At 42.2% G+C, this 19118-nt stretch overlaps 1 protein-coding gene across 3 annotated transcripts; it reads right to left on the bottom strand.

Moving 5' to 3' along the window:
• Positions 1-973: 973 nt before the first annotated feature.
• Positions 974-18204, bottom strand: DDX6 (DEAD-box helicase 6). Of its 3 annotated transcripts, none has more exons than XM_030464632.1 (14): positions 18076-18204; positions 15494-15957; positions 13958-14021; positions 13380-13484; positions 12603-12732; positions 11986-12132; positions 11662-11756; positions 10740-10862; positions 10153-10281; positions 9717-9833; positions 8837-8900; positions 7816-7917; positions 6891-7074; positions 974-5230 (listed from the first exon to the last, which is right to left on the bottom strand). In XM_030464632.1, exons 2-13 carry the CDS (start codon positions 15691-15693, stop codon positions 6899-6901), a joined length of 1452 nt encoding a protein of 483 aa, XP_030320492.1. In that variant the 5' UTR covers positions 15694-15957; positions 18076-18204; the 3' UTR covers positions 974-5230; positions 6891-6898. The 3 variants fall into 3 exon arrangements, with proteins under 3 accessions (XP_030320492.1, XP_030320493.1, XP_030320494.1); XM_030464633.1 differs by having other exon boundaries at positions 6895-7074; positions 18076-18179; XM_030464634.1 differs by lacking the exon at positions 18076-18204 and adding an exon at positions 17865-17902.
• Between the last annotated feature and the right edge of the window lie 914 nt (positions 18205-19118).

Below are 19118 nucleotides of genomic sequence, written 5' to 3'. Positions count from 1 at the left end.
GATGTTACTAGAGCACCCAGGGTGTACGTGCATAGCACTGTGCACTATGCAACAGCAACTTATGCTGCATGCACGGTATCTCATTATCTAGCTGTAGTGCCAGGCAGGGATGGCATATGGGGGTCCTGCACAGCTCCAGGGCTGGGCTGCAGCAAGGACAGAGGCTCCCTAGCCATCAGCACCCATCCATACCGTGCATCAAGTCCTGCTTCCGGCCTCCCATTTCTAGCATACTGTTCTGCTATGCTGGCCTTTGCACATTGTCACATTTGGGGACAGTGGTTTGGGCAGACAACAGGCTTTCAAGTGATAATGGTACTTCATGTCAGTGCACACTTCTAAAACAGATTAAAAAGTACTTAGTTTACTGTTAGACTTTCATTTTGGAAATTATGCAAAAGTTCTGCACACTACTCAGATGTGGCTACTGCAAATCAGGCCAGCTCTTAAGCTGAACAACTCAACACACAGAACTCCAAAACCCACTGAATCAGAAACTAAGCATACACAATTACCACCAGTTAGCAGCCAGTGATTTCAGCTCAGGAAGGTCTTGAGCTGTTCCTCTTTATGCAGCTTTAGTGACAGCTTGAAACCATTTCCAGAGTTTACGCAGTACTGCCAGCTACAGGCTAAGTAAATGCTTAGCACGAAGTACGAAGTACTTAGCTTAGCACTAAGTGAGTGAATAGCACAAGCCTTTTCCTCTGCCCAAAGACTGATCAGAAGCTAGTCTCCATGAGCAAAAACCATGAGCAAAAATGGTAGATGCCACCTCAGCTGCAGGACCTGTATGGAGTGAGAACTCCCCTTGTGGCTACATGTCACTCCAGGGGGTGGAGAACCTTTGCCTTTATCAAGACTCTTCTTAAGGCTTTTCTCCGAAGCTTGATGCTAGACTCCAACATGTGACAGGATTCTCAAAGTTCAGTATGCTTTTCACTCAGCAGTTAAAAGAAAACCAGGACCGATCTGGAGTTCCAGGGAGCTTTTATTGAGTTTCATAACAAAATCAGGATTTTACCATTTATCATTTTTGCACTTGGAACTCATGAATCTCTTCACAAGTCAGTGCTGCAATGCACATACAGCCAGAGAAATACATTCTCAACAAAATACGAGCTCCACTGGAGAGTTTGTCAATTATCAATTTAACAGAAAGCCAATTTTCCCCTCCCTCCCCTGAATGTTTTCAAGGAAGAGTGCACAATGTTTGCTGGTTAACAATAAGAATACCAACCTCTTGAATAGGGACCAGTGGATTATCATACTCCACCTGAATTGTAAATTATCTCTCTTCTTGAAATTAAAAGTTCCAGTTTCTTTCAATAAAGGGAACGGTGACTATTTTCTTCTCCTGACGCCCCTTCCCCACAATTATTGGTTAAAATACAGCAAGGCTGTATCTTAATAAACCCATCCCTCCCACCCCTCCTTCCCCTTTTCTAACTTTGCTACAGCAGAATTTAACAATGCTTCCTCACATAGGGACATTTTAGCAACACACAATGGTAATCTGAGCAAAACCTACAGGATAATCTGCCAAAACCTCACTTTGCAGATTGGATGCATGCTCTTTGGTCTGCAGACCTGGCTTATTATGAAAAGAAACAGTTATTCACGAAAGATAGACCAGAAGCTCACAGCAATCTGAAAACTCCCTGTGCAGACTACTGCCACCCAACCTTGACCACAGTGACCATACCACTGGGGTTTCTGAGAACAAAATTTAGCTTATCCTCAGAACACAACAGCTGCTCGACCCCAGCAGCATGAAAAAGTCCAGCACAAGGACAAGAACCACTGCAATGGCAGCTCAGGAAAGGCATGGCACCTCCGTAACTTCTAGAACATAAACCAAGGCAGGACAGCTGTCTGCTGTCAGTGTCTTATGAGTCATTTGAGAAAAACAAGTGTGTGAAGCATTTTTAAATCCTGAGTAGGCACCCTCCCCCACCCCAAGTAAAAATAAAGAACAAAAGATCAGAATGAGATGATTTGATACCAACATGTACACAACATGAATTCATGTTGAGTTTCCTTGTTCTTACCCACAAAAAATAGTCACGAAGGGCAAAGGAAAGATGCTCCCATCTCATTCTGGAAACTGAAATACATATTTGAGACCAACCCACCCCCCTCCCTCTGGGAAAAGCCCTCCATCACCCGCAGCGCACTCCTGACAGCACACACGCAGAAACCAGCCCAGTTCCTCTCGAGTAAGCTGAAGTTTCGCGTCACCCTCTTCCTAGTCACTTCACCCAGCCATAAAGCTCCATTTAATCAGATTCTCAGAGTGACACTTTTAGACTCAGGAGGGAAAAAATGACAAATACATTAGATTCTCATTATCTTTGTCATCACCAACACTGAATGTTGCAACTAATGCATACATGTAAAGGCTGGTACATGACCAGCAAAATAGGAGCTCGCAAGGTACCTCTGGAAAAGAAGATTTATATACACTCTGTATTCCTGGGTAGGAAAAAAAAAAAGAAAGAAAAAAAGAAAAAGAAAAAAACAACAAAACCCAGAACAAAATTTTAAAAGTCTAAAACAAACAAAAAAGAGAACTAGGATTATCCTAGTCATTTGGAGCATCTTTCCATTTGCAAGATCGTATCTGTTAGAGATAGCCTACTAGCACCAAAATTAAGCTGCTTCCTCCTTTACAAGCAGCAACTTAAAAATGGTGCCCCTGATAGTTTAGGTAAGTGCCCAATCCTCAGTCTGAGGCCAAGTTTAATGTAATACTTTCAAAAGTTCTGTGCTTCCAGAGGGACCATCAACACATGGCACCAGGCTAACCTACCACAAATCCAAGCAGAGCGCACACACCCATTTCAATACCGCTATCCTGTTCTTGTTACATGTGTGTGCCCTGGCAAGACACAAAACTTATTTACATTTTTCATTGTCTTAGTTGCACTAAAATGATCCCTCTTCCGCCTCTCTGAAAAAATCATAAGCTAGCTGCAGTACAAGAGCAAGATTTTACTTTTGGTCAAAGTTAACCACCCATAAACTCCCACCCCCCACCCCCAAAAAAGCACCCCAAAATTGTTTACATTTAGTACCTGCCAGTCAGATGTAAGCTATGCGGCTCACAGAGTGTCTGTGACCAAACTCTCGAGTTTGTACTCTAGTGCAGCATTTGCTACAATTATGGAGTCACTGCTGACAAAAGGAAAAAAAATCCCAAATGCAAAAACCTTTCCATCTTGTAAAGTTGTCAGGAGGCACCTGGATTCTATTTATGATCCACAAGAAAACAGATGGGTAAGTCTGCCTTGTAGTTCCAAATTTAAAACAAAAGGGGTCTTAAAAATGGGGAGAAATTAAGATAATTCCTGCCTCAAAGGTAAGCAAGCATGGGGTGAGTGCAGCATCTGTATACACAATAAATGACCGAGCAAATGGGATTGCATTCGTCCAGGTGCCTCCTGACAGTGTTGGTGAACAGGCTAAACGGGAATTTATAAAGAGTACGGTTTTTGATTTGTCTCACTCCTTTTGCCTGTAGATCAGGCCAAACATCAAGCATGTTGGGAGGGGCACAATTTAAAGCAACACTATTTGACCAGAATGCATTTTTCAGCAATATACAATGCAAAAATGACAGACAGCAATTCATGCCAAAACAGAGGAGATGGCAAGCAGCTTTCTGCAGCTTCTGACATTAACAGGGGGTTGCCCTTACCTGCACACAAGTCTGTATAGAGGCCGCTCTGGGCAGAAAATGCACAATGCTGCAGGAAGTATATCAATCCCATAAAGCTCCAGAACTGCCAGTTTATGCATGTAAATTGGTTTTCTGTAGTTTCTCTCAAACCTAAATCCACACCCTATGCATACACTGCTCAACAACACTGACTCCCACTGATTTCCCTCATGCCATGGTGGAACACAGGTCATGGCCCCCTTCAGAGCTTGTCAAATTCCTGAAGTTTTTAAGGGGGAAAATCGAAGAGCATACGCCAGCAGGCTGAGCTACAGATGTTGAGGCCTCACAGCCCAACAAGTGATCTCTTCCACGCGAGCGGTAACAGGACCGTGTTGCTAGCACCAGAGCAAACCCACCCCAACAAGGGACGCTTGTAGAGGCCTGCTCTTCAGGGAGGTCAGAGCACTTCTCATTGTTTAAGTGTTGCAGAAAACTGAGCCCCTCTCATCTTTAGCTGCTCCCATAATCAGTCTAATCCCTTTAACCCCAGCAACCTTCATCACAAAAGAAAAAGTTATATATGAACCCAAACAGAAAACAAAAAAACATATTTACAAAGTTTGTACAATATACACATCTGATCTTCTATGGGACACACTGCACCAGAGGAAAGAGGGCCATGGCTCTGAGACAAGTCTACATATCAAGTGCTGTTAACTACTAATGGAGACTCTTAATGGAAACCAGTCTTTAGTGTTCTGCTAGAGCACAGGGCTTTTGTTATGGCTCCTGCAAAGGATGACAGGCTACTCTTTCCTTCTGGAGCTATGATGCTGCACCTAATCAGCCCAGATATTAAGTTGGTTTTGTTTTAAATACAGGTATTTACAGTGTGGGTGAACTGCAGATGCATATCAACTCCTCCAATTAAAAAAAAAAAAAAAAAAAAAAAAAGTTGAAGAAAGTAGTATTACCAATACCTCCCAGCCCTGGGCTTGAGTACTTCGGGAGGAAGAAAGGGGGAAGAGAGGGGAACTTTGACCTGAAACAAAAAACGGCTGTTGATTCCTTGGGCTGTGTCAGAAAGGTGATATTCTGAATGGTCTCATAGCATAAGGCACTTTGCACGAATAAGTAACAAGCTCTTTAGCTTAAAAACAGATGAGTAACCAGGGAGAAGTTGAAATGCACTCAGTCGACAGCTGAAGAATTTGAAATAGCAGACAAGCTCGTGTTCATCAAGATTCTTCTCTTTTCAGGGTTTCTCTTCTTCCCTTGCTGCCCCTCCCACCCAAAGAAAAAAAAATAAAACCAGCAGTTAGTGCAACTAATGTTCAATCAGCACACAGTGCAAACAAGTGGAAAAACAAAAAGATATTCCTTCTTTTATCTTCTTTCTTCCTTGCTGCCAAATTTAAAAAGAAAAAAAGGCCGAGCTCTTTAGTCTTCATAGTTCCGAAATGAAAAGACGAAGAAAAACCCACAAAGAGAAGGGTATCCCCAAAGAAACGATGTGTCACAGATCTGGATCAAAGGGCTTCACCTTCTGGCATGTGTAATCAAAGCCTGAAAACAACAAACAAAAAACCAACCACAAGATACACATTTAAACCAATTCTACGCAAAAACAGTATACAAATAGTGAACCACACTGACTACTTAACAGCTCTGGAAAAGGGTCTTTGGAACAGCTAGACCTCAACCACAGCTTTGCAAGAAGAGGTGTTGCCAACGTCCTATTATACCTATGGAGCGTGACTATCTACCGATTTCTTTTCCTTTAAGAACAGGCACAAAGTTCTCAGGCAGAGGCACAGCCTTCTCCTAAAGGAAGCCACTCGAGCCTTTTCCTCATTCACCACCTGGGCTTTTTTAGATTTCTTTATGAAACATGGAACAACTCAGCCAGCAAAGCAGTCTGCAAGTCAGCTTGAAGACTGCAAGTCAGTGTTTTCTTAAACCATTCTACAAAGAATGCCTTTCTATGTCATTTAGGAGCTTTGCTTTCATCAGATGCCAAGGATGGCAATTAAAAACCAAGAAGAAACAGCTTGATCTAGTGATGCTCCAGACAGAGTTAGTCACCTTATTTCATGACAACTTGGCCATCAGCTCCTCAGGAAAGCTAACAAGAAACAGACACTGCCAGCCACTAGCATAGGCTTCCCAAGGAGGTGGCTGAGTCACTATCTCTTGATGTGTTTAGGGATCGTTTAGATGTGGTGTTGTGGGAAATGATTTTGGGAGAACTTAGTAGAGCAGGAATGATGGTTGGACTCAGTGATCCCGAGCGTCTTTTCCAACCTGAAAGATTCTATGATACTATTCTATCTATGATTCTATGACTAGCTAGGGCTATCCTTGGGTGATTTCAAAGAAGGACTGAGGTTTATTTTAATGCCATCTAGCAGTCTGCTTCTGTGGACAACTTTTTCTTTTTTGTCACCCAAGAGGAATCTCAACAGCTTCACTGCAATTCTCTAATTCACAAGCTCCAAGAAAAGTACACAAAAGAATTTTTTCTAACACAAACTGTATGGCATCTGACTGGCACAACACAGCAGCTTAACTAAAATGGGATCAAACCTCATTCTCTTGCTATTTTGCATGTATGCAATGCAGGGCAAGTTTTCTCCTCACAAAAGGATTCGACTCCACATTTTTCCCCAGAGAACGATCAGAAAGTGCGCATTTGAGTCTCCAACAGTAAAGCCTCATTTTCTTCTACAGCTAAGCAGATGACCTCAAGTGGCAGCAAAGACAAATTACGGCTTTACTATTTGGTTTGAGCTCTATGAAGCAAAGAATACAAAAGATGCAGCACCTCCAGCTTGAACATGTTCCTTCTAATCTTTGAGGACCACCTTCTTCTCTGTTCCTCAACATTTCTCATTGTAGTTAAATAATACAGCAAGGATTCCTTAGACTACTAGTAGCCATCCTGGCCTCTTCAAACACCACTCCTGGATCATCCCCCTCCCAATTTCTGGTCTCCTTAGCAAACAGTCAGCATTTCTATTAGAATAACCTAAAACTTGCTCATCCTCCCCTCCCAGCTTAAGGATATCCACAGAATTCTTTTCACTGTCAGTCTATTTCAAATCCTTGTATTCACACTCAGAATCTCTTCAGCACACCTCTTTCCTTCTTCCCCTGCAGTAACACTCACATACCAGCTCTTCTTTCATCCAACACAACTTCTCTGTTCAGGAAGGTATTTACTTACGCACATGTTTACTGTTTCTCATCTTCTACAGGTTCGCTGTGGTATTCTGCCACATACAGGCTCTTGTCAATGTTGCTTGGTATGGGTTTAATTTCAGTTCCCAGCTGTTCCTCAATGCTTTTCAGATTGAACCGATCATCATAGGTGATCAAGTTGATGGCCAGGCCAAGATGACCAAAGCGACCTTATCAAAAATAAAGAAAGTAATAACAAGACTGAACTGAGCCACAGAAGGCTGGCTGGAAAAGTCTGCTGAGTGTGGAGTTACATCACTCTATGATGACAAACACAAACCCTGACTTTGCCACAGGTCTCCACAACATTCACATCACTTTTTGGTAAGAAGTTTTGTACTTCGAGATCAGTAGGACAACCCAAGAGGTTCAAAATGCCCTCTAAGCAAAGCTCAAGTATAACCAACAGAAAGTCTTCCACTACAGCATTATCCATGTCCAATCCTTTTTCAGTAGTAGACTTCTTGACCAAGTCTGAACTACAAAGTTCAAGTCTGCTCCTTTGTTTTCCTACCTTTCTTAAGGTTCATTTTGCTGATGTCCATACATTAGAAACACATTTTGGAGCACAAACAGTAGAAAACTATGCTTAAGACACCACAGAGGTTTTCAGTATAGAATTTTCCCAAACTCCAAACCAGATAATCACTAAGTCTCGCGAGATTAAAGCAAAATGTATTCATTGTTTGTTGGTTTGTTTTTCTTCATTAGGCTGTTCAAGCCAGTTTCAAGAGACTGGCCATTTGTGAGGGTAACTATCCAAGAGGATACCCAAAAATAAATCTGACAGAAAACCCAAAGTTATCTAAAACAATTCTCAGATACAGCAATAAAAAACAGAAGCCAATTCAAGCCAAAGAAGCATCACAATTGTCAGCGAAGTTGTACCTAAAAGATCTTATTGCTCTCACCTGATCTGCCAATACGATGGAGATAAGTCTCTGCCAGCTTTGGGAAATCAAAGTTAATCACCACATTCACAGCTTGGATATCAATACCTCGGGTAAACAGATCTAAAAGATCAGGTCACAAAATAAGTTAACCTCAGTGAGGTCAAATGCTGATGACACTGAGGGTGGAAATATTAGAAATTATTAACAGCATCTTGTGCTTGTTTTCAGATACAAACTTCCTTTGTGTCTAAGCCAGTTTACATACAATTCTGCTCTAGCTTATTTTTGCTCTTTACCCATTATAAATGTGAATGATTCAAAAAGAAACACCCAAACACCAGATCTATACAGCTATGCCAAAAAAAGCAACTAGCAGAAAGATATTTTTTTCCACATTCCAAAATTTCTGAGCAGGTTATCGTCTAAAAAAAAAATCTCACACGATTTTGCATTGCCAATGTCACAACAGACTCGACATCTGAACTACATCTCATTGGCTCAACTATTTTTATTCCTCCGCTAGTGATTTTTGCTAGGATGACCCAGACACATATAGTGATGCACAGACATGCCATGGTACTGCCCACACAGGCTGCACAATGAAGATCTCTGATCATACACAGACAAAAACATATTAAAAAAATAGAAAATCAGCTATAAACATTTAAAGAATCAACAAAACTTAAATACTTAAATCCAGTGATGCTAGCCACAGTTCTACTGATATTTCATAAAGCTTACAAACATCTCAGAGAGCATTTAAATGTGAAGACACTCAAAACATAACTACTGCAGAAAAAACTATCACTGTAAAATGATTCCTTAGCAATCTGCACCTTCATGGTTTATCACAAAAGACAAAAATCCACATGCCTAAAGAAGTTCTGGACCCTGCCACATGCAGGCTTGACAAAAACACCTTACAAAAACATGCTGTTTTGTTCTATTACAAATCAAGTGATCTATTATACACGGACTAACAACTAATCTGCTTTCTATCACAAACTTTATATACAGGAAAACATTTAGGAACTCTTACCAGTGCAAACAAGATTGCGGCATAAGCCATTTCGGAAATCGTGAAACACACGATTACGGTGCTCCTGGAAAAAAGATAAAAATTTAAAAACCCAAAGCAAAAAAAAAAAACCCAACCAAATAGCTGTGACTTTCAGGTATGTTCAAGTTACAAAAACTGAACTTTGATCACGTGAATCCCTCTCCCTTGTCATTAGAGAGCAGCTGAGTCAAACCAAGGTGCTGATACCTCTCTCAGCATTTCTCACCCATATATTCTAAGAATTTATTAGAGGGGCCCTTAACTGACTGTCTTTCAAAGCCTTCTAGGGTTGCTTAAAAGACACGTCAGAATAAGAGTATCTTAAATTACAGTTACATGAAACACACATTAAGGAAGTTAAACTGGTATTTTGACTATCATCTTCCCCTAGCCCTCTGACGAATCCAGTGCATGTTTTACACATTCCCTTAGAAACCAAAGCTGGAAGTAACTTCATTTTTCAGCATAGAGAAAGTATCTTTCACCACTGATTTAGAATGACCAGGGGGGCAATTATCTGTGAAGACACTCACAAACAAGTCCCTCTGGACTGCATAAAGATGAAATAATATCAGTAGTTAAGCAGTGAAATTAATGGCAGGAATGACAGAGTTGAAGGGTTCCACAGAAATCAGACTTCCTTCAAGGAAGTGCTCTTATATACCACCTGCCCAGCTACCCTGAATAGTTTGGGAAGAAGGTGGGGGCACAGGGACTTGCGTCTAAAACCAACTTGATAGCAAAGCAATACATGTTTCACTTTTCTAAGAACATACAAACTTAAAGCAAGCACAAGACTTTAGTTGTGCAATAAAGCCTGAGGTGGTATGGAATAAATTGCTATAGACTTCACACTCACCTGCCTCATTTTAGCATGGATATAGAAGCAGGAATAACCCAGCTGGGAGATCTTTTTGGCGAGCAATTCAACCCGTTGAGAGGAGTTGCAGAAAATAATCGACTGGTTAATCTGGAGCTGAAAATATAAGGAGGGTGCTCATTAAACACAGCATTTTATTAACAAATGATCCAAGGCACATCTACATCCTTTCCATAAAGACAGCAAAGCAAGTATGCTGCTGGTAATTTACACAGTGTATGTTTTTGTAGAAGAGGGGGAAAAAATTTAAAAAGTTCTGACATGAAGGTGGAGGACAACAAGCACACATTCTGATAAACTGCACATTTTTACAAGAAAAAGGCATCCTTAAGCAGTTTTTACCACCCTCAGTGTTACTCTCAATTCTGAAAGGGAAAAAACATCTGTAGGTTCTTGACCCTGCCCTACTGCTTACCCTGGAAAAGAGCGTATTGAGGCAGTGTACTTTCTGACGCTCAGTTACATAGGCGTAGTACTGGGTAACTCCCTTCAAGGTTAGCTCCTCCATCAGATTTATCTCATAGGGTTTCTGCAAATGGGAATTCTGAAAAATAAAGGTAAGAATAAAGCAGGTACACCTAGATGCAAAACAATGCTAGTACTTTCTACCCTCTGGCCGCTCACTCTGCATACTACACACAGAACAGACAGGGTGGGTAAAATTCCTCAAAGGGTTACTTATAAATCCAAGGCAACCCAGCTCCCCAACCAGGAGCACTCTCTGGAAGCGAATCAGTGCAGACAGCATGCACCTAGCATGCAAAATGGAAAACAGCAACTTCTAGGCAAGAACTGTGCAGCCTACCTAGCTTTTCCACTAATGCTATTGCGGGTGAGAAATTGTTTTCAAATTTCTGTCCTAGGTTTAGGCTGATTTAGATTAAACACATGAAGTTTGGATGCATTAAGAAAAATAAGCACCAACAGCTAGGCACCACTCATTCACATACTTCACATGCAATGTCACCACCATCATACCTATATGAATACATCTGCACTCACCATGAACTTCTGCACACTCAAAGGGAAAGTGGCTGAGTAGAGCAAAATCTGTCTGTTTTTAGGTAGTGTGAGAATAATGTCTTCCATTATTTGAACAAAATCTTGAGAGAGCAACTTATCTGCCTGGAAGAAGAGAAGTAATAAAGCAAGTTAAATTAATGGCACAATATTTCAGTCTTTTGGTAGTACCACATCGAGGGAAAAAAAAAAACAATACAAAAAAACCCCCCCCCCCAAAAAAACCACAAACAAACAAACAAACAAAAAAAAAAACCAAAACCCAAACCATTCCCTCTGGAGCACAAACAGGACTCCAAAAGATGTGTGATTTAGATGCTGGAGACAGGACTCATCAGTAAAAGGACGTGTACTATCTCCTTGTTTTCAGTACTTTAGATTTAAGCAGAATCAAATTCAGCAAAAATAAATGCAATCTAAACTGAAAATAATTAGCAGCGTTCCTATCAGAATCATCCAAGAGATGACTCACCCAACTTTTGACACAACTAGTTGACAACTTTCACACAATTATTTTCTCAGCCTCTCACTCAGAAGCCTATACACTCCTGAATGCTCATAATCACTTTTATATATTATTATGTTGTAAGCACAGCTTGCTCATTACAAAGTGAAACCAAATTAAATGCATTCCTTCATTTCAGAATAGCCTGTTGAAATGTTCTTCAGAAATAACAAAGGTAAGAGTAAAGGCAAATCTTCCTAGGCTCTTAAAACATTCACATGCAGAAAAACTCTTCAGCTGAAATTCCTTTTCAAAAATCTGCAAAATGGATGAGCTGTAACTTTATAGGGTCTAAACAAAGTCTGATTTGTTGCTGTGCATAACGAGCAGCCTTGCGAAGACACAGCATTGCTTCAACTTGGTATTAAAATCCCAAAATGTTTAACAGGAGCAACTTGCCTCATCCAATACTATCATCTGGACATGCTCAACTTTTGCTACTCCTTTCTTGATGAGATCGAGAATTCTCCCAGGGGTAGCTATCACCACATGCACTGTAAGGTTAGAAGAGAAAAAAAAAAAAAAAAAAAAAAGTTAAGGCGTCTGTAAGAATGTTTCTGGTATTCATGGCCATGTTTCATATGAACAGTTTGAGAGAATAATGACAGCATACAAACAGCAAACAAGACATACTGTAGTCAATAACAACAAGCAGAAATTCCACTGCCAAACTGTATAAGCCATGAACAAACAGCAACTATAGCGTAGCAAAAGTGCTCTGACCTGTATCATCAAGCCTCATTATGTCATCTCGCAAATTAGTTCCTCCTGTTGTTGCCATCACTTTGGCACCTCCCATGTGTTTGCTGACTTGGATACAGATTTGACTGACCTGCAGGGCTAGTTCACGGGTGGGAACAATCACCATTGCTGAAAGTTAAAAGCATCAGTGTGAATTACTAGTAACACGCTGTGTATCTTAAATACAAATCCTTAATGGAGACAGACTTTATGAAAGATGTAGTTCTGTGGTTTTGGAGTTCCACTCTGGATAAGAATGAGACTGAGAAACTGCTTATAAGACAAATTCTGTTCTAGGGTCCTCCACCCCTCTTTATTCCCTCCACTCAAGTCCCCCAGCCAGCACATTTGCGTATTATTCCAAATACACTTTCCAGGACAAGAGTCCAGAAGACATCTTCCAATTCAAGCTTTCAAAAGCAACTGTGGGACTTCTAAAATTCCACCTGCCCTCCACAATTCCCCACTAACTTTATTTGGAATTGCAAACAAATAACCTGCAGTGCTCAACTTCATTCATCACTTTTATATTCAAGGCTGCTATGTAACAACTGTTACAATTACCTGGCTGCAGTTAAGCGAGATCCATCTCAACTGACCTTGTATATTGTCCTTCTTTAAGTCTAGCCGTTCAAGTAAAGGAATGAGGTAGGCTCCACTCTTGCCTGTTCCATTTTTCGCTCTAGCCAAGATATCCCTACCAGATAAAGCAATGGGGATGCTCTCCTCCTGAAATGCAACAACAATGCATGCCCAGTCAGAAGCCACATTACCTGAAGAGGCTCGCCAAATTTAACAATAACAGTATCACATAAAATCCCATTGTTTCATGACCAGAACATCTGGCATTTGCAAGCACTGCAGTCTCAAAATAGGAAGCAGTTACACTTATCAATAAAGAGTGCCCCAACAAAGCAACAGTTTGGCTCTCCATATCCCACATAGAAGTTCTTATCTAGCCTGGTCCTAAAAGAACCAGGGTTCAGGTACCACAGGAACAGTAAACCCATACTCACAACTAGAATAAAAAGGAAATAATAAAAGGAAATAAAATTAAAAGGAATAATTAGGCAAAAAGTGAAGAGACAATGACAGTCTCTAGCTAACTCTTGCTACAGAAAAAAGATACCCATGTACATCTTAACATCAGGACCACCTCAGCCTGTGCAGTTCAAACCTGCACACTCCTGTCATAGCATCTGTCAGTCCCCCCCTCTGTCAGTCAGCCACTGCGTGATTCAGCTGGGTGTTAACACAATCCTGCCCTCTCCAAAAGACCATCAAGTTCTACCATTCACAATCCCAGTTTTCCCAACTCATTACATGAATAAGAATTTCTATAAATTTACAAAAATTAAACGCTGTTTATAAACAACCTGAATAGGAGATGGTTTTTCCCAGCCCATTTCAAAAATTCCCATCAGCAACTCCCGTTTCAAACAGTAATCTTCAAATTCGTTTCCTTTTGTGGAGGTCACGTCCTGAGTAGTCAAAAAAAAAAAAAGTACATTCATAAAATCAGGCCATACAGTCCACAGCTGTAGATTCATCCGACTCAATGACTGTTGATGCAGGAAGACCACAAAGCACATTCCACTACTATGCAGGAACTCCCACTACTCTATGCAGTACCATACAGGGGAGAAGGAAATTTCAGCTTCCTCATAACCAAACAGTACCGTGAAAATACACTGACTTTTTATCTGCCTTGCAAGACACTGATAATCAGTTCTATGCTGTAACATTAATATATTAGGAAATCAACAGTAAACTCTGGTTTTGAGCTTTCAATGAGAAGCATCTATTCCAAGTACATGTAGAACAAATTAATTCTTCGTTTAAAACAGCAAGAGCTGAACTATATTTGAATCTTTGCTTACGACAATTATTTAGCCGCTGCACTTTCTCACACATCTTTTGTTTAATATTTATTCCAACAATTCAACCACCTTACCGAAGTTTTGATTCTCAAATCCTTTGGAGGGAGTTTTAAAGTCTTCTTCCAGTCATCACCAGGTCTGCAGCAAAAATAAAAAACAGGGAAAGTATCTGGTCTAGTAATTTTATTTTGCATTTTTATTTTCTTAAATTTAGTGAGAAACATTTAACATCTGGACCTCCTGAAAGCTAACAGCGCCCACACATAGGAGCTCAAGTCTTGTTTGAGCTAAGCAGGACGCAGCAGGCAGGAAACTGCAAACAGAAAATCAGAAGTCTGCCAAGCGCACAGGGAATTTGTGAAATCTTGATCCAGTCGTGATTCAAGCCCCATTTTTAGGGCACTGAATCAATCCAGTAGAGAACACTGATTCAAAACAGAGTGCTAACTTAGTCATATGACAGAAATTGGCTATAATAGATCCACAGAATTATTTCCTCACTTAAAAGAAAAAAGCTCTCTTGCCGAGGAAACATCCATCCATCCATTCACTCTTAATCCATGAGTAATGTGAGAAGGTAACAAACACTATGGGGGGAGAAAATGAAGTAAGCACACACTCCACTTGTTGATCAAATGTTGTATTTTGCTCTGTATGAGATCTAGACATGCCATCCCCTCTCTAAAGCCACTTGGCAGAAAAGAGTAAGTCCTCTTCTTCCTCAGTCCCAGGAAGTCACAGTGAACTGTGAAGAGTTCAACTCAGTCTCTTCAGAGTAGATCATAAAAAAAAAAATTAAAAGGGAAACCATGTAGGCAAACTTGAAGAACCTGAACATTCCATTTTACCCACTCTCTGACAATGACTGGCATTTCCTTTGCAAATAATCAAGTAACAAAATAAAAGTGAATGTTGTTCAGGAAGAGGTAACACGAGATAAAAAGTAAAGGAACACATTACCATACCATCCAAGCCTTTTATATCTTTCAACGTTTCCAACCAGCACACTCAACATTTTATTAGCACACTTCCAAAACCAGTATGATAGTAGGAGGGTATCACAGTGGCACCATATTGTTATCTCAACTCAGGCTTTGATGAATTAGAGCCATAGCACTACACTGAGGAGAGCATGCACTACTCTTCAAGATTAATGACAAAATATAACCAACTTTAAAGAACTTCACACCATGAGAAAGAACTGCAACATACAACTGAAAAGCACACACAAATGGACTGCAACCAGGTGGCATTTCCTCCTATGTCTTAAACCTCAGTTCATATCCTTGTCACTACAACTTCCCACTCACAACAAGCACAGAAAATAGAATGCTGCTGCTCAGGGGGTGACCTCTGACAAGCAGTGATACATTCTGAAATCAAAGCATCAAATTTGATTTTCATAACAAGCACACTGCAAAGATCACTTGTCGAAGAGAAGCTTGCACATAAAAACACAGCTTTCTTTCCATAATGCACAACATCACAGGACAGTTCAAACCACCAATATCATTGAACAGAAGAAAACATTTTATACACAGGAAACAAGAACACTTTCCCATATGTGACTTTTAAACACTGCTTTTGCAGCAAATGATTCAGAGACTTACTTAATAGCGGTGGTCATACTCTGTGCTTGCTGTTGAGTGCCGTTATTGATTGTGTTGGCATTTTTCAGCTGGTTCATCTGTTGCTGAGTTTGTGTGCCTCCACCTCCTGAGCCCCCGCTGGGTTTTACAGGGCCTCTCAACTGCCCATTCTGACTGGATAGACCCATTATAACAGGGTTCTCTGTTCTGGCCGTGCTCATGTTTTTATTTGTAAAGATGTCTTTTTAGACTTCAAAACTTTGAAAGTCAGTACAGAAACTGTAATAACAGTTTATTAGACTCTCCAAAACGAAGAGATAAATAAGTCTTGCTCAATATATGAGTCCTCTACTGCAATGCAGGCAAGCACCTGTAAGTCACTCAAAAGTAAAGTAGTAACTTGCTCTGATGCACTGTGGATCAACTTTTTTTTAAAAAAAGCCCTCTAACAAAGTTGAATTATATCAGCATTCACTTACTTCAATCTGAAAGAGAAGCAGACAATAACAATTAGAATGTGAACATTTTTGTATGTAAATCACATCAGTCTACTCTTACATTTTAAGAATCACTTCTTCCTGGGCAGAGTGCAACAACAGTACTTGCTTTTCTGGGTTTTTTTGTGAAAATTATCAAGACGCATGTCAAAGTTTTCTCCCCTTTCTATAAAGCTGTGCCCACCACCTTCAATCACTAAAGACAATTTTCTAAACAGCTGTCTTTTCAGCAGCCTTCCAGTAACAGCTTGAAAAATACCACCTGCATCCCCACCCCATAAAACAAGAACGAATTACATCAATTGCTTTGTCAGTTCTTGAAATGCCCTCACTTCTGGGGCCCAACAAAGCAGCCCTGAAACACTAAACAGCAACGTAATACAAAAAATTCTGACAAAGGAAGCAAAACCACAGTATCAAGAAGACATTCCAGTTAGAACTGATGAAACCCTCAAGTTACTCTGAACATCACAAAAGGGAAATTTCTTTTTTCTTAATTAATAACAAAAAACTCACACACACAGGGAGAAAAAAAAAAACAACACTAAAAAACCCCACAAACAAACAAAAAAACCCAACAACAACAGTTTACCCTCCTCCAACCTAAAAAGGTAGTTCAACCAGCCTACTCAACTTCTAAACTGGGTACTGATTTAACACTGTTTAGAACAGCAAAGCTTACAATATCATACAGCTGAACCGACAGTAGCTTCCTGTTTTGTTAAGTCTAAGTGACTGACCCTAAACCAAAGCAGTAATATGCATTTACACTAGATATCTAGCTTTCTGCTTATGTGTTCTGCATGGCATTACCTTCCAGCTGTCAGTAATAACTCGTATTATGCTCAAAAGGTAACATTTAGTATTCGTGAGTTAATATTGACACAGTATTTAACAGAAAGCTTGGCAAAACTGTAAAGTCTGCGTCTTACATACAGAAATTAAGCATGATTTAGGAAACCAAGACTTGCCAAATTTGAAACCTTTCAGAAGCAACAGAAAGTAGGCTTGCCTGTACAACCTCTCGTCGTAACACAACTGCACCTTGGGAAAATAGAGCAAAAACCAGCAGACTACTGCTTCCTAACGTTAGCGTACACAAAAAAGTGCATTTCCCCAGAGAAAAAAAGGCTCATTTCAAGAGGACGGAAAAGGAATTCAGACTCTTCCTATCTGTGTCCAAGCATGTCAGTTCTAGCATCAGAGAAAATTTTTTAAGTCTGTAGAACTAGGATTCTTCTGCTATTAATCTTCCTGTCTGGAAGCACCATTTTCAAGGCATCTTTGAAGAGAGATTTTTCTTGCTCGTTAACTTCCTACAAACGGGACGAGTCACTAAAGTAACCAGGTCTGCCTAAAAGACCCAGACACATACGCCAACGAGGTCTTCAATATTAAAAGAGACAGTACCCCTCGGTCCCTTAACCTCCCTTACTAGCTACCGTTTATAAGAGACGAACACAGTTCCCCGCTCCGGGACTAGAAGCGCCTCCATTTCACAAACCAACAGCCCGACGGCACAAGGCTCCCCTCTCTAGCCACAGACCACGTAGGGAAGCGGGCTGACGGTAAGAGACCCACCGCTACACTTTTCCCATTCTCTGCCCGCGGCCGGCCCCCTGTGTCTCGATGGAGCCGGGCTGGGCCGCACAAAGCGGCCACGCAGCCGGCCCGGCCGCAGGAGCCCCCGCCGTGCTCATTGTTTCCGACGAGCCCAGACCGCACTGCGGTGTCGCCCCCGTCGCGGCGGAGAGCGGCACGGCCTCCGAGCCCCGCGGCAGGGCCGGCGCCGCCCGCCAAACGCAGCTGCGCCACACCGGCACCTCCCGCCCGCGAACAATGGAGCGGCCGCCGCCCGCCACTCCGGCCAGCACCGAGCGCCGTGGGGGCCTCACCCTGCGCGCCGCTCCCGCGCCCCAGCCGCTCCCTCGTCGGCCCGACCGCCTTCGCCCCGCTCGCGGCCCCTCGGCGCCGCCAGGCCACGTTCAGGCCCCACTGCTACCGCGGGCCTTTGCAGGCCGCGAGGCTGGGCCGGGCGGTGGCCAGGCGGTGGCCGGTCCCTCCCACGGCCCACTCCCGCGACCCGGCGCCCTGGCCCGTTCTCACCGCCACCAGCCGCGCTCCCCCCTCGCCCAGGTATAAAATCCTCTCGCTCCCCCTTGGTGCCTTGTTATGGCGACTCGACACTCCAAGATGGCGGCTTCCTCCTTCCTCCCGTGCGCCCTCCCCCTCCCGGCGGGGTAGGGCGGCTCCGCCTCCCACGCACGGCGCGCGCCACGCCCCCCCTGGGGCACGTGATCGCGTGGAGGGGCGGGGGTGAAAGACCTGAGGGCGGCGGGGCGAGGCAGGAGCTGGTGGGGTTGTCGTGCGTGTTTATCTCTGAAACCTGCGCGGACACCAGGAGACAGGGTTGGAAACCTCCAGCACCGTCGACTTCCTCTGCTCGGAAGCAGCACACAGCCTAGACCTCACGAAAAAAATACTGGAGACTTTTCCAGTTGCCAAAAAACCCCCTAGAAAGTTAATGTGACTGTTATAGCCGTTAAGACAGTTAAACATAAAAGAGTGGGTCAAGGCAAGCGGGAGCCAGAATAACTACGCAGCACAACAAAGGCTGGACACCAGTATTTCATTTTATATACCTGTTATTTAGGCAAGGATTTTGAAAATCTGAGGCACAGCAGCAACATGATCTTCAACACTAGCCTAAAATGCTGGTAATTCCAAAACTGATTTGCAGGCAAATTTTTGTTTAAATGCCACTTCTTGGCGTTGCAAGGGATATGTGGGTCATGGATGCACAAAGATGCCATGCTGCACCTTCCCCCGCCAGCTACAGTACAACCATCCCCAGCTCCTCCCATGCCATGATTTCACAAATTCCTTCCCGATCCTCATGGGAAATACATACTTTGTTCTTAGTTTCTGTCTTTCATTCGCTCCCAGCTGAACTGCTTCTCTGCTGGGAGGTGCTGCCACATCCTTAAGGCGGAGCTACTTTGTTGAGGACTCTCCCACCCAATGCATCCATCTTTTCTTTGTAAAGTTTCTGTTCCAAGAACAGCAAGAGAAATGAACCTGAAAAAGACAGGCACTGTGCTTTCAAATGCCAGGAGAGTGCATTACTGTTTTGGAGCAGGCTCCCTGAA

This window comes from Calypte anna, chromosome 24, assembly GCF_003957555.1.
Source record: "Calypte anna isolate BGI_N300 chromosome 24, bCalAnn1_v1.p, whole genome shotgun sequence".
Lineage (NCBI taxonomy): Eukaryota > Metazoa > Chordata > Aves > Apodiformes > Trochilidae > Calypte > Calypte anna.
This window is presented reverse-complemented; position numbering and strand designations above follow the sequence as displayed.

Bases quoted from the DNA above. Each gene is read 5' to 3' on its own strand.
- DDX6 (XM_030464632.1), bottom strand. From the start codon at position 15,693: ATGAGCACGGCCAGAACAGAGAACCCTGTTATAATGGGTCTATCCAGT. The intron at 14,022-15,493 runs GTAAGTCTCTGA...TTTTTGCTGCAG, and splicing joins AGTATGACCACCGCTATTAA to ACCTGGTGATGACTGGAAGA. The intron at 7,918-8,836 runs GTAAGAGTTCCT...CTGATCTTTTAG, and splicing joins CCGCAATCTTGTTTGCACTG to ATCTGTTTACCCGAGGTATT.